This window comes from Colletotrichum graminicola, assembly GCF_000149035.1.
Source record: "Colletotrichum graminicola M1.001 genomic scaffold supercont1.1, whole genome shotgun sequence".
NCBI classification, from domain to species: Eukaryota; Fungi; Ascomycota; class Sordariomycetes; order Glomerellales; family Glomerellaceae; genus Colletotrichum; species Colletotrichum graminicola.
In genome coordinates, this window is record NW_007361005.1 from 237,909 (window position 1) to 252,659 (window position 14,751).

General features: G+C 55.6%; 4 protein-coding genes across 4 annotated transcripts; 1 reads left to right on the top strand and 3 right to left on the bottom strand.

Annotated features, from left to right (window-relative positions):
• Positions 1 to 2,276: 2,276 nt before the first annotated feature.
• Positions 2,277 to 3,844, top strand: GLRG_00064 (uncharacterized protein; the record flags this gene model as incomplete). Its single annotated transcript, XM_008090749.1, has 2 exons — positions 2,277 to 2,770; positions 2,824 to 3,844. The coding sequence occupies 2 exons, from the start codon at positions 2,277 to 2,279 to the stop codon at positions 3,842 to 3,844; spliced, it is 1,515 nt and encodes a 504-aa protein (XP_008088940.1).
• A 3,646-nt stretch (positions 3,845 to 7,490) lies between these two features.
• Positions 7,491 to 9,249, bottom strand: GLRG_00065 (C2H2 transcription factor; the record flags this gene model as incomplete). Its single annotated transcript, XM_008090750.1, has 3 exons — positions 7,491 to 8,103; positions 8,171 to 8,404; positions 8,468 to 9,249. 3 exons carry the CDS (start codon positions 9,247 to 9,249, stop codon positions 7,491 to 7,493), a joined length of 1,629 nt encoding a protein of 542 aa, XP_008088941.1.
• A 4,576-nt stretch (positions 9,250 to 13,825) lies between these two features.
• Positions 13,826 to 14,121, bottom strand: GLRG_00066 (uncharacterized protein; the record flags this gene model as incomplete). The annotated part of the gene is made up of 2 exons (XM_008090751.1): positions 13,826 to 13,974; positions 14,112 to 14,121. The coding sequence occupies 2 exons, from the start codon at positions 14,119 to 14,121 to the stop codon at positions 13,826 to 13,828; spliced, it is 159 nt and encodes a 52-aa protein (XP_008088942.1).
• Positions 14,122 to 14,373: 252 nt separating this feature from the next.
• GLRG_00067 (uncharacterized protein) lies at positions 14,374 to 14,661 on the bottom strand (the record flags this gene model as incomplete). The annotated part of the gene is made up of 1 exon (XM_008090752.1): positions 14,374 to 14,661. The coding sequence occupies one exon, from the start codon at positions 14,659 to 14,661 to the stop codon at positions 14,374 to 14,376; it is 288 nt and encodes a 95-aa protein (XP_008088943.1).
• Between the last annotated feature and the right edge of the window lie 90 nt (positions 14,662 to 14,751).

The window sequence follows — 14,751 nt, forward strand, 5'->3', positions numbered from 1 at the left end:
TCAAGGCCGGACACCAGTGGAGTCTTGATTCCATGGGCCAGTCGCATCTCTGCCGGCCCAAGCCAAGAAGCAGATCGTGGTGCCGAAGAACAAGGAGAGGGCTGGACTGGGCTCCTGGAGCGGTTCTTCTAATGACATCCCACTGTGTTAAGAGTATGACCGTGTATCAGTGCGACCTTGAGAGGGACCCCCTTGGAACTGACAGCGGGACCGAGCTGCGCGCCCGTGGGTGACTAAACCCCGGTCGACTTGTGTCAGTCCAAACACCTGCCCGCCGGCGTGTGGTTCGAAAAGAGATCGGAAATAGCAACTCTGGTCATACAGTCGTCGTGTGGGGGCTGACGGCGTCTGGCGTCACTTTTCAGGCCGCAATTACTTTGTGGGCTGATCTGTGGCAACTACCAACAAACATCGCATACATGACAGAGTATGGCTTCGGAGCAGAAGCGGACAAACGACAACAGCGAGCAGTGCATTTCATGTTTCCTGATGTGGGTTGGACGGGTGACACCAAGCAGGCAGCTCCAAGGTTCCCCATAGCAGGCGTCGTTTCTACGATGACCAATATTGAAGGAGAGAGATGGTGGCGGAGTAGGAAGATGGAAGATGATTCGAAAGCGCAAACGCCGGACTGGCAAAGTGCTTCCGAAAACCCTCTGCCAACTTCGAGGCCTCACGTCGCCATGCGCCACTCGGACCGTTCTCGTCTTCACCGCCAATAACACAGTGAACCTGGTGTATACCGTTCGTTAGACTCGGAGATATTTAACGGCCATTCGCAATGAAACGTCTATATATCCGAGGTGATGGGAACCACATCCTTCAAGGCCAAGACATAGAAGAGTGGTCGTTTCGGGCGAGGCTGTCATAAATGTCTCTTGTGGACTTGGCCCACATACGATGACCCCGTCTACATAGTATCCGTATAGGGTTCTCTAGGTAATACTATTACAAGGGTGTCGAAACAGGGGATACGACCAAAATGACCCCCCTGTTATTCAATGTCTTCTGACACGTCCTGTTTGAACTTCCCTCGTTCAACTGTCAATGCGTCGCCGCAACTGAGGATCCGTGCGTCCCGCCAAGCTCCAAACATGCTCCTCTGGGATCTTCGTGCGGGAAGACATGTCTCCTCCACATTAAGTCGTGCTGGTGTGGACTACCAAGTACAACCTTGAACACCCACCACCATTGCCAACGACACCATCACCGCTACCATCACCACCACCGCTATTGCAACCCTTCCCTGACAAGGGGAACGGATCGATCCTCCCAACTGCGGCTTGCTGTCAAATACAAGTCGTTTCCGGCCAGCAAATCGTCGGATCCCTGCCTACCCCTTGTTCTGTCATTCTCATGATGGCAAACGCCATGCATAACATGCACCATCATGGGTGAAGGAGGCCTGACGCCTCCCACAGCCAAGACCGGGGGGAGGGTACTCATCGCGCAGCCGTCTCGGGAGATACTATTAGTTTCCATCTCGATAGCAGCAATCGAGCCCGGCCATTTGATTTGAGTTGGGTCTGCAACTGGAGCCTCCTCGACCCGCCAAACGTACGGCTCCCCCAGTCGCGAGATCAAACAACAACAGGGCTCTCGCCAACAACGGTTCCTGTGGAGTAAACGCAACGGTGTCGCAGCATTGGCTTACGCAATGAAGAAAGGCGCGAAATCTGCTTGCTTGCTTGCTTGCCTAACCGGTCGACTACCTTCACACGGACGCTCAATTGGGTCCAAGGTAGCCTTGGGTCAACGTTGCAACACCGTTCTTCTCTTTTCAGCACTACACCCGTGGTGGTCCCGGGGTGGTGATCCATTGGCCAAGAAGAGACGAGACGACACGGCAACGCCGGTTCTCTCCTACGACCCCAGTACAAGCCGTCAGTGCGGCCGTGAGAACGTCTCGCCATCACACCAGTCACCCCGCAGCCCGGTGCCAGGGTTGGGACAGCCACACCATGGAGAGAAAAAGGATATATTGGGCCAGGGCACACATCGTTGCGCTGATGTCACACGTACAATATATGCTTTTTCATTGCCTTCGTCTAATGGTTTGGCTCAAGCACGGCCACCAACATTGAGAGCTTTCCATTTGCCCTTCTACCATTCCGCCCATTCCGCCCATCATTCGTCTACCGCGTACCCGGACCAGCTCCGTCAACGTGAAAGGAAAAGAATAAGGAGCAGAGAATCCCCAGACTTGCCCGGCGCCTCTGCTTTGCTGCGCCCTCTGCCGAATCTCGTGCCTGCAACATGTCCACACCACCGACGATATGAGAGCCCCGCCGGTTGAAGTCATCCTCAGTTGGCCACCACCGAACTACGACAACCCCGAAACTAGAGGCCCGGTCAACCAGATTATCGCCCTCGCCCTCCTGGGCATCTCCACAGTCCTTCTGGCGATTCGGATCTACACGCGTCGATACATTAGCAATGGCTTCGGCTGGGATGACATCCTTATTATCCTGGCCTCCATACCGGCCATAGGGTTTGTGGTCATCGGAGTCATCGCCTCGCAGAAGTTTGGCTGGGGTCGACATGTGTGGGATATGCCCCCGGGGATGCATACGGTGTCGCTCCAGATTGGTCTCGCAAGCCAGATCTTGTTCGACCTGGCTACCAGTTTCACCAAGCTCTCGATGCTTGCTCTGATGTACCGGATCGCCTGCGCGGCGTCAAACAAGTTGAGGACACTAGTCATGACACTCCAAATCCTCATCTCGGTCAACTGTATCGTCTTCATGCTGGTATCGATGCTGCAGTGCCGGTGAGTCTATCCCGGACGCCTCTGACCCCCCCCTCCTTTACTAACAACATAAGGCCCCTGCAGCTCTACTGGACGCTCTCGTTCAAGCCACAGAACTGTATCGACGAGGGCACGCACCTCGTGGCCGCAAGCATCATCAACACTTCCACCGACTTCTTGGTGGTTCTACTGCCACTCTTCATCGTACGCGTCGTCTATGCCGGCAAGCTTACCTCGAGGCAGACGATCATTGTCAACCTCTTGTTCGGTGCCGGCTTCATCGCCACTGCCGCTGGCGTGACGCGGACGTATTTTACCTTTATCATGACCACGACGCCGGATGCTTCGTGGCATGCCTGGATCAACTGGCTGGTATCTTGCATTGAGCTTTTCCTCGGCATCATATGTACCAGCATCCCCGCCACCAAGCCCTTCTTCAACAAATACGTTCCGAAGCTGTTGGGCACGGCGCGCAGGTCGAGGTTCAGTGGCCGCGGCGGCGCCGCGCTCACGGAATCGACCACCAAGGCTTCCGCTTTCACCAGTCGGGCCTCGAACGAGTCTGTTGTAGGGGAGCCCGTAGCCTCTCCGGCAGAGTCGAAATCCCCCGCGACGAGAGGTTTCAGCGAGGCAACGCTTAACAAACCTCTGCCGGCCGTGGCGAAGTACCACTCGGTTTACACCATCAACATCCAACTCGACGAATCTAGCTTGGGGCCGGCCGACAGGACGCGCGCCCCCGGCGGTCGAATAACAGAACAGGCAGACAGAGCCTGGCGCCCACCAGCGAGCAACTTCAGCCGGCCAAGGAATCTCCATGCCCGCTGCAGCTCGGACCCGTCGAGTCAGCACCGGTTCAGCATCTACGGCTCGGGAACAACCAGATCCGAAAGCCGCAGCACCAACACCACAGCAGGCGAGAGCAGCCGCTACAGCCATATCCTAGACGACATTGAGAGCGTATACCGCCACAGCATCCGCGAGCCCGACGAGGAGAGGGCCTACAGCCCCCACGTGCGGCACAGCTACTCGGCGGTGCCCGAGCCACTGAAAAAGCACGGCAAGTCCGTGTCTGTGAGCACGTTCAGAGGTTGAATGAAACGGAAACAAGAAAACTATGTTATTTACAAACATAAATGAGAGGGGAAGAGGCATAGCATAGCTTTCGCAGGGGGTAGCTTCCTGCAGGGAGGGGAGGAGAAAAGAGACAGAGAGAAGGAGGACATATGATACGCCGCTAGCAGCGGCCAGTCCCCTGCATTTTACTTGACTCTTTCGGCCAATTCTTTATATATATATATATACTATGTATCTTTTATAGTTTTCAGGGACCTGCTCGGGAGCCGAACCCGAACCTTGAGCAATGACATTCACGACCAGCAATCAACGCAGAGTGTCCATCCTCGAACAAGAAGAAGCCTCCCTGGTCCGAAGTGCTTATCTCAGCGTCCGCCCTCCCATCTGTACATCCTGCTCGCCCCTCGGATATCCGAGCTGTAGGCATCCCTATCGCCCTGAACTCTCCCGTCTCTGACGAGTCGTACGGATGTTGGACGAAGGGATCTTTGGCTCAAACCTTGTCCCGTCGTCCTCCGTTTCAAACAGCACAGAGAGAGAGAGAGAGAGGGAGGGAGGGAGACGACAGAGGATCGCACCAGGGCACACCGCCCTCACCTGACGGCCGGCAAGCGCATGAGATGGTTTCTGTCGTCCCTTGTGCCGCCCACACTATCAGCAGAACATCAACTTCTAGCCCCTCGAGGTCATCGGCCGCCGGCGGCAGTTCAGCAGAGGGGAGCAGACAGGCAGAACTTCCAGGCGCCAGTGAGCTCGCAGACTTGTTCGCCCTGCAATGAGGCGGAACGCACCATGCGGCGCAGTCGACAAGAAACGCGGCGGCCAAGCCAAGGCGGCTTCACTCTCGACGCAGGGCGAGCGACCGGCCCGCTCGTTGCCTCCCCGGCGTTGAGATGAATCGGGCGAGCAGCGCGAGGCCGCGCGGGGGTCGAAAGTATAAACACATACAGAACACGATACGAAATAAAATAAAATCAAGAAGAGGAAGAAAAGGGCCGATCGGACCGCTGCAGAGCAGGTCCGAATCCGGACGTCATCAGCCCACTCGCCAAGCGGTTCATCAATCAAGCCATTGCGGGTGGGCGTGTACAGCCGCTTGATCTGGAGTCTCTCTTTCCCTTTTTTCCTGTTCTCTCCCTTCTCCTTCTGTCCTTCCCAGTGAAAGAAGGCTTAGCCGAACCCCCACACTATGCCGATGATCATACCTTCTTCTTCTTCTTCTTCTTCTTCTTCTTCTTCTTCTTCTTTTCTTTTTTTATCCCCCGGGGGACGAGAAACTGGGGCGTGCGTGTCCGACCACCCCCCTACAATTTGAATAAAAAATTAAATAAAAAACGCCCGACAAGGCTAGACGTCAACATCAGATGGACCCCAAAAGCCCACGGGGAGGTCGCTGTCAGCGGGCACCAGGCAACCTGATCTCATCTATTACCTCTCGGGGCCTAACAAGGAACTGGAAACCACCAAAGAGGTGGGTGGGAAAGGGGGGAGGAGGGGTCCGCCATTACTATTACAGTACAAGTCAGACCGGATCTTGCTTTACCGCATCTCCCAAGAGGGGGGAAGCAGAGTCATTCACCACGTCCCCAGGTAGACATGTCGGTTTACAGCAAAACCAGCCTTCCGCAAGTTGTTGGCAGAACATACCGGTTCTTGAAAGGGAACCTCGTAGTCATCCGCTCGAGCCTTCGGACCTTTCCTGCCAGGGGGGGGGGGGGGGGGGGAGGGTTCCGAGTTCCCAAAAACTCTGCCATAGGTAACTTGGTCCTTTTCACCCCTTTCACCACAACAACAGAGTTCACCATCTCCTGATTCTTGTCTCTTAGCTTTTGCTGTTCCTTCTTCTCACTGTGCGGCCGCCCTGCCGCGACTCGGAACCCTGGCCTTGGTGTCGATGGCAGCGGCGCACCGCAGCAGAGCCCCCCCCCGCGCATACAATGGTTGAATTTCTGACCCGGGTCCACGCAAGCCCGTCTGCGTCCTCTCGTCTGCGTGCCGGTCTTTGGCGGCCTCTGCCGCCGTGCTCTGTTTGATAACGGTTGCGTCCCCACAACCGGGCATTTGTCGCATCTTTCGCTCGAGGAGCCGCTAGACCCTGCCGGTTGGGGGGGGGAAGGAGGCGGGCGAACAGAAAGGTCTGACGACAAGCCTCCCAGGGGGCGTCAGACCCCCCCCCCCCCCCCCCCGAGCTTCGTCGTGGAAGTTGGCCGTGCCGAGAGGGGAATGCCGAGAAGTCTGCGAACTTAACCCAAACATAGAATGGATGGCGTCCTCGAAAAGAGAGAGAGAGAGAGAGAAAATAGCCGTGACTCCCCCTCATCTTTCCTCTTTTCCATACCAATAGCCGAGCTGAGAACTACACACACACACACACACACACATGCTGCAAAGCCGAGAACGTGAGAGTTCGGCCGGTGTCAAGGGATTCTACCATGGCAGCCCACCAGCTTTGGGCAAAGGCCAGGGATGAGCCTTGTACCCTCTCTCTCATGTGGAAGGGGCGGGGTGGGGGAGCAGCCTCACTTAAACCTCACCACCGACATTTTCCATCCCATCGCGACCGCCTGCGAAGCTCGCTCTTTTTGCCTTTTGGACCTCTTACCCACCCCCTCATTTCATTATGTTGACGTGTGTAGTATTGCTGCCAACGCTGGCCGGAGGAATCACGGCCACGTACTCGGGACCGAAGAGGCCGCACGCTCAAGGCAATGGGCCTCAAGGGCGAAGAGACGAAAATGCACGGCATCACCTACCCTATGGCAGTTACCCGCCCCCGCCCAAGGCTTGATGCGGCCCGTTTGAGGCTATATACAATCTCATCAATGGGACAAACACTCCTGGGTACGATGGTTAGCAGTAGTAGCAAGCTAGATTCGACACATCGACTAGGTTTATAGTTTCCGAAGGGGACCTCAGAGGTTAGCACCGGGGAGTTTTTTTTTTTTTTCCAATTTTTGTCAACTGTTTGTTTTTTCTCGCTCTCCATAGCTATTCCATCTCCTTATATATGCTTCCAAATCAAAGTACAAAATCCAAGTTGCTGTTGTTCCATCCTCGAGTCTGTGTAACTCGCCACTATCTTTCGTGGCTGGGCCTCGTTCTGTGAGGGTTTCCTTTCCAAAACAAAATACAAGTTCTGTTGTGTCGAGCGTGAGCTCTTACATGTACCCTCTTCTGATACATCCCGCAAGGTTGACTGAAAAAATAAAAATAAACATAAAACAAATGTGCCTCGCCTGGTTGACCGGCATTCTTCCTCTTCCTTCCTCTTGCCGCGGCTCGGCCCTTATTGGAGTACATCTCATAGCTCGCGAGTCTCCTGATGGCGTGTCCATGGCTTGCTTCCTATCCTGGATGTGTACTTGGCCGGGCGGCTTGCGGATAACGTCCGTAGGCTTTGCGGCGGCTCATCCGTGGGAGAGAAGGGTGTTCTGGAACACACGCGAGTCCCTCGCGGTAGTGTGATGGCTCCTAGTGACTAGCACTGTCCACAATTTAGAGGATCAGATTGCTGTCGGAAACCAAGCTCGATGCGCTTGCATCTTGAGCTGGTTAACCATTCTGGTGTTGAAAGAAACTGAAGGGTTCTGGCGAACTTCACCCAGATCAGGTTTTGTCGTCTTGTAAAAGAGCATTGTGGGCTCTTATGGACCGAGGGAGTTGCTCATCCGGCCTGGACAAAGTTCTGGAGGAAGGGCATCTTGGCATCCATTGGCTGAGACGGGCTCAGGTTGTGTCCGATCTTGCCCATGGCGGACAGGTGGTTTTGGGCGTCCTGAATGAGCTGGACGTTCCTGGTGTCCTCGGGCTGGTTGAGGCCACGGACGATGTCCTCGAGCGCCTGGCGGTGGGCCATCCACTCCTCGATGAGAGGCTTGGAAGACTGCTCCTCCTTGGCAGCGGCCTCCACGGCAGCGGCCTTGGCGGTGACCTTGCGAGAGGCAGGGACAGGTCCGACGACCTTGGGGGCATCCTTGCGCTTGCGACCCTTGGAGCTCTGCTGTCCGTTGCTTGTGCTGGTGGGGGATCCAGGGACTCCATTGTCGTTGTGGACACGGCGCATGTGATCCTTGAGGTTCCACTGGCGAGGGAATCCATTGCCATGCATGGCGCGGTCGCATCCCTCGTAGGAGCACAGGAAAGGCTTGTCGCCGTGGCCGTGCATGGCGTGGGCCTCACGCTCGTGACGGAGCAGGCAGGCGGTGGAGGAGAACCGGGCGTTCTCGCAGGAATCAATCTTGCAGCGGTAGGGCTTCAGGTGGGAGTCCACGAACTTGCTGTGAAAGGGGAAGGGCGGTTAGTCGCGTGGGCGGGGATGGCAAAATGTCCAAACAGTCGACTCACTCGTAGTTGCACTTGAGCTTCTCGGGCTTGTGGTTGCAGCTGGATTCTCCCTCCCACGGGCAGTGGAACAAGCCATCGGCTTGCGGGGTCGCGTTCTTGTACAGGGGGTGGTCCCGTGCGGAGTCACCCTCGTTGGTAGGCCGGCGGCTGGGGAACGCAGGGGGCAGAGCGGCATCGCCGACGATGGTGAGGACACTTCCGTTGAGTTCGTCTCCCATGAACTTTCCGTGGGCGCTGTATACAAGTGTCGAGTCAGAGGCTGACTCTAGGCTAGAGCAGCTGATCTGAGGAACGTACCTTGGAGACTGGCTCTGGATAATGGGGGAGACGTGCTCCGAGTGAGAGGGCGAGGACATGAGTGGGGCAGACAGCCACGAGTCCTCAGTGCTGCCGGCGGGCGACGACAGGTGAGACTCGGCGGGGCTGAAAGAGTTCCACGAGGCAGAAGGAGAGTGAGCACCCAGGCTCGAGTCAGGGTCCAACTGCATCTGAGCAGGCACGACGTGCATGTTCAGGTCGCCAGACGAGATGCCGTCGGGGACCATGCCGAGCTCCATTGAGTTAAACCATTGCGACGAGACGGCGCTCGTGTCCGCGTCCAGGAAGTAGGGGTTCACGTCCATCATTTGGGCGCTGTGTTGGGGTCCGTTGAAGATGACGGCATTACCTGTGATGTCCATGGAGGACAGCTGGGCAGATACTTGAGACGACGCCGCAGAAGTCAATCTGGGGCGGGTCTTGGGAGATGTAACCTTGGAAATCCTGTGCTTGCGGCTTCCGGTCGAGCTGCGCGAAGTCCCTCTTCGCATCGACTCGCCGCCAGCAGGCACCACGGTTGTGGTGGGAGCGGCAGTAGCCCACTTGCTATGCATGTCCTCGGTGGCTTGGCCCTGTCCTCGGGGCGTGATGTGACCATCAACTTGGAAAGAAAAGTCCTCGGAGTCTCCCGGGTGGGTAGATCCGTTGTCTGAGAAATCTTGAAAGTTCTGTGCACCTTCTCCTGTCGTTTCCCACGAACCACTCAAGGGGTCCGATGGTCCTGTTTGAGAAGAAAAGGAAAACATTCCTGTGGGCACCATTCCGGCTTGGAAGAAGCTGTAATCGCTGAAATGGGGGTTAGTGTGCTGTTTCTCCACTATTCATATATGCAACGCAAACAAGAAACAAAAAGCAATCAAGCCTGGCACAACTTTGTTCCTGTAGCACAGTGTTAGTGGTCGTTGCTCAAACCTGCAGAGGTTTGGGGTTACGAGTTGACAGACCAGGCAAGCACAGATCCAAGAGATCAGGCCAGGGAGACGGTTCCGGGGTGAGGCGTTCAGGTAGTAGGTCCAGGACGCTCCAGGGGACAAGACAAATGAAAGTTCTGGGCGGCGGCCAAGTAGGCCCAAGGCAGTGTCGAAACTATGTTTGGCAGCACGAAAGACTCCAGATAGTGGGCAGTGTGTCATGGAGGTCGATCTGGACGTATGTCGGTTCCGCTTGTCGTCAATTGAGGATGATTCCATTGGTTCGTGAAGATTCTCTTCGGGTCGGTTAAATCCAGGTTTAAAGTCGGCGCAATGTTGAAACCATCAGAACAAACACAAAGGAATCCCATCCTGTTTTTGGAAGCTGATGTCCTGTAGAAAATCCAGGTCCCTCGAGCCGAGGTAGAAGAATCGAAGCAAACGGAAATCCACGTCATGAACAGGAGCCAACACGCGCAGGCGTGACGAGCCTTGGTCCGGAGGCCAGTGCCAAGACACCCAGTGCGGAGCTTAAAATAAAGCTGTAACTGGGTAGAGCAGAATCCAGGCGGGAGAGAAGGTATCCATGGTAGTCCATCCATAATCGAGGCTGGGCAGCCTCCCCCGTCTTTGGAGACGGCCAATGTCCAGGGCGATAAATATCCATGTGTTTCATCCATAGGTAATCAAGTCCGACAAAAAAAAGAAATCCAGGGTCGAGTAAAATATCCAGTGGGAGTTCAAGTTGTTGCTTGTCTCGGAATTGCTCATGGTCGGGCAATACTCACTGTGGTGAGAAGTGATATCAAATTTCTTTGTGACCGGTCTGGTGCGACGGCAAGAAGGGAAAACCCTCTGCGCTACGGTCTCCTGTCTCCAGCGGGATGAAAATGTTCCTTGTGCATGGGTCCTAGGGAAAGTGTCCTGGAATAAAAAAGTCCGGCAGAAATCCTGGATTGAAGTCCTCGGGTCGTTGTCCTGTGGTATCAAGGCCTCCTTGGCCGGAAAAGATCTGGTTGGTAGACTCGAGAAGAAGAAACAGCAAAACATGATGTGCTCAATACATGACTCGGGAAAAACAAAACAAAAATGGACCACCCTGGGAACAGAGAAAGAAAAGACAATACCTAGAAGGTGTGTGGACGTCGTCCAGGTCAATAGAATTGTAGCCAGGCATATCCGGGCGTTGAACAACAAGGGCAGTCATTGATTCCTTGGATTGTGTATTCATGCAAGTCCAGGGCAAGTTTGATCAACTCGGCTGAGTTGTGTCGTGGTGGAGACCAAGGAGAGGAGCAAACACAGCGGAATGACTTGTTCGCAACGTTCCTATGGAATGTGTCGAGTTTGGTGTCGAGTAGGATGATCCTTGGGTGTGGCAAGATGTGTGAAGACCTTCTTTGAGCTTCTCAGTAGGGCTGATGAAAAAAAGAGGGCTGACGGGGGAGGGATGTTGGCGGGTAGAAGAATAGAAAAAGTCGGCCAAGGTTGGGTTGCCGGGATGATCAGCAATGCAGAAAGGCAGAAGAGTTGGGCAGGAATGTATCGTATCTTGCGGGTTGGGCTGAGAAAAGAAGAAGAGAGTAAGACGTTGGGCAGGGAGAGGGGGGGTCAGCGGGTTTTAATGTTGCAGGATGAAGCGAAGCTTGGGCTTACCATTCCAAGGATACCAACGAACGAGATGAGGTCCGTCTGCGAAGGGGGGGGCGTGGAAGGGAGGATGGCAGGTGGAGACTCCTACCACGTAGTCGTGCGTGGCCCCCTGCTCTCCTACTCTGCTAGCTGGCAGCAAACCCCTGCTCCGAAGCAATGGGCGTCCTTGGTTCTGCATGACAGGGCGGCAATTGTGTGCCAGAACCAGGGCTATCACAATCAATATTTGTTGCCGGCTTGCGCTTCGTCCACCACTCATTTCGAGCCAGGCCACTCTCATTTCTCTGCGCCGTGCTGTGTCCAGCCCTTGACCAAAGCCCCCGGGTTCCCGGACTCCCTGGAGGGTCCTGTTCGAATGAATTCATTCAGGAGCCGTGGAAACAGGAAATGCCGCGACGTCGTGTACCGTCGTATGCGCCGTGCTATCGGCCGTCACAGAGGCCGCAGGTGCCAGGAGTCGAACCTACATGGCGCTAGCCAGCTGGCCTCATTCTACCTACGCATTTCATAGGCCCGTTTCGAGCGACGGTTGTAAGTGACTGGTCCTTTTCCTTGATTTCCCTAACCTTTGAGTTGGGTCCCGGGTGGATGCAGACACGACGTCCCGGGCCTATCGCCGTGCGCAGAACCAGGTGGCCGTGGCAGCTGGAGGGATCATGGCTGCAGCGACAACACATCCGTGCAGACCATAAGAGCAACCGGGAAGACGCAGCCTCGAGAGGAATAGAAAGGGGGGGGGGGGGGGGGGGCTGTCCTGTTTGTTGACTCGCAGCCACCTCGTGCCTACTATCCCCGAACCTTCATCTTGACCACCATCTGCACCATGCGTCGAAGCTGCTGCTCGTCCCATCTCATCGAGAAATGTTGGCCTCGTTCCCTACAACCCTCCCCTGGACCATCCCTTTTCCCTTTCGCACAGACGTGAGAGTCTTCCGGTTCCAGTAGGCGTCTCGAGCATCATCGAAGTCATGGCGCGATCTTGAACAGATGATTTGATGCGCATGAATCAACATTCTTCGTGGCAGGATCGATACTGCCGCCTCACTCTCCTATCAACCCAAGCCCGACTTACGGGGAGGGGAAAAGCACTGACAGCAAGCGGGCCGGCTGACGCTCACTGTACTGTATTTGTATTGTATGTACCGCAGCCGCCGAGCAGTCGGAACAGCGGAAGGGCGGGTTATCAGCCCGCTCGTCCTGCACCCTCGTCCTCACCATCTCGTGTGATTCCCTTTTCACCTTGTCGGCGTATGCTTGATTGGTCTCGAGTGCCTCACGTGTCGATGAGGCATAGGCCGTGGTTGGCGAGCCGCAGTCGCTGACACCAAGCGGCCAACATCTCTCCATGCGCAACTTTCGCGCCATCCACCAACCAGCAGTTACTTTTTTCGTGTTCGATGTTGACTGGCCCGGGTCGCCGTCGCAGACCGGCCGGCCACACCCTTCGAGACAAACGAAAGGCGCTTCGCGAGGTGATTACCCGGGTCACCGCCAACTGGGCATGCTTCTGGCGGAATCGGTCCTCGCCAACCGTTCGCAACGCCCGTCATGATAATGCATGTGTATTGCATGAAGCAACATGCAGCGTATGCCCCGGTGGTCGCTTGAACAACACCACCCAAGTCATCACGCCAGCTTGTCCAGTCCATCGTACCCTGGGGCGCCGCAGGGGTTTGCTGCTTTTTGTTTTTTTTTAATGCGATCACGCGCGTCTCATTCGATCGCTACCAATCGTTCCGCATCGCCCGCGTGTCGTCTGGCCAAAGGATCCTCGACTTCCGTCTGGTCAGAGGAGCAATCCGACCTCCACACCGATCTAATTTTGACAGCAAGGGTCTAACAATGGGGTGAAGTCGTCGGCCTTGACTTTCAGACCGACATGAGGTTAAGACGCGGGGCACCAGTAGGCTTTGGCAGTTGCCTGCGGAGACGACTGAGGGAGGGCAGCTGACGTTGACACGAAAACACAGGATGCGGGATGAATGGAGAGTGTACTACGGAGTAATTAGCTATGTAAGGACGTGAGACGATGCATCCGTTTCTGCGCGCGGAGCCCACACCCATTGTACAAGTACAAGGGACGGAAGGAGCCTAGGCGTTATACGAATACACAGACGACGGGCAGTCGAGATGAAGAACAAACTGCTTAAGAGGGGCTCTTGCTTCGTCCGGTGCACTTTCTCGGATAAACTACTACAGGAGATTTAGTCACCATTCTGCTGCGCGCTAGAAGACCCCTCACTCACGTAATACCTGCTATCTACGGAGTACGTACTCGCGGTACCTACCCTGAGTACCTTGGCACCTGCCTACCTAAGTTTAAGCCAGAGAAGGCCAGCTGCCTGCGCACATGACGACGACGCCAACGACAATCAAGACGACCGGAGGAAGCCACGCCGTCTCGGCCACTTCCCTCAAACGGCCCGCCCAACGTTCCCGGCTTCTTCGGAAGACATGTCCGCACACTCAAGCCAACCCGCAGCCTCAGACCACCACCTCCCCTATCCGTCCATCTGCAATAGTTATAGCAACGCTGCGCTTCCAAAGAATTCCCCGAGCAACGCAACTCACTTCTCGCGGCCTCCAGACAGCCTTCATCCTCGCTCCCGCCAGTGCACGTGATTGGAAGAACACGTTGTAGGTAACCCTTTCCGTCCCTCTACTACGTAACGTTAGAAACGTTGTGCAACCCATCCGGGCCGACAGAGCCGCTCGGCTGCTCCCATCCCCCCCGTCGAGCTGCTTCGTTGCACTAGCGGCGGATGCTGCTTCATTACTCGCCCATGCCCTGCCGAGACTTCCACACCATCAAACCTCTGTCACGCTGGTTCCCTCGGCAGCCGGTAAGATGGCCCTCGAGTCGCCGATCCCCCCTAAACACGACATGAGGCAATCCGCAAGGCATGGCGATTTTTATGCCGACTGACATCCTCGCGTCAGCGTCTTGCAGAGATATTAAAAAATAAATAAGTAAATAAAAATGCACGTATGTACAACAGCTCGTGTATTAATCGATTCATGCGCGTTTAGGATAATTATGCCCAACTCAGTATCCGTACTCCTGCCCATCTTTGCCCTACTGTGGTTCTTATACATTGAACTTGGGCGAATTCGGGGAAGGAGTTCGTCCCCCTGCTATATACACTACCCTGCGTTTCCCACTCCACGATTCCTGGGATGTGCCAAAGCCCCTCATCCGGACACCGGCTAGGCTTTGGCCGAGTACGCCTGCAGCCAGAAACCCAGGGAAGCATGACCTCTCGCACAGCACGCTCAGATCATGTACTGGTAGCCGCCCTGGTTGAGGCAATGGCCAAAGCCCTATACTGCAGGATTCTCGGTGGGCGAGCCGTTCGACTGCCAGCCGCCGTAGTAGTCGCCCGCGTTCCGGCCAACGCGTCTACAGGTGACCGGGTAGTTCCTCTCGCGCTGCACGTCGCTGTACACCCTGTCGTTGGCGGTGGCCGGGTCGGGTTGGTAGTAGTCGGCGAGGGTCTTTTCCGGGCCGTTGTAGTTACGCAGCCGCCCGGCCTTGTCGACGGCCGTCACATACAAGCTCCTGTCACCCGACCCTCGCAGGATGAAAGCCGTGTCGATGCAAGCCGGCATGCTGCTCAGGCGGCAAAGAGCGAGGGCTTCATTTTGAAAGAAAAAGGAAAAAAGCCAATGAGGCGAACGGATTTCTTGACCGGTAAATGA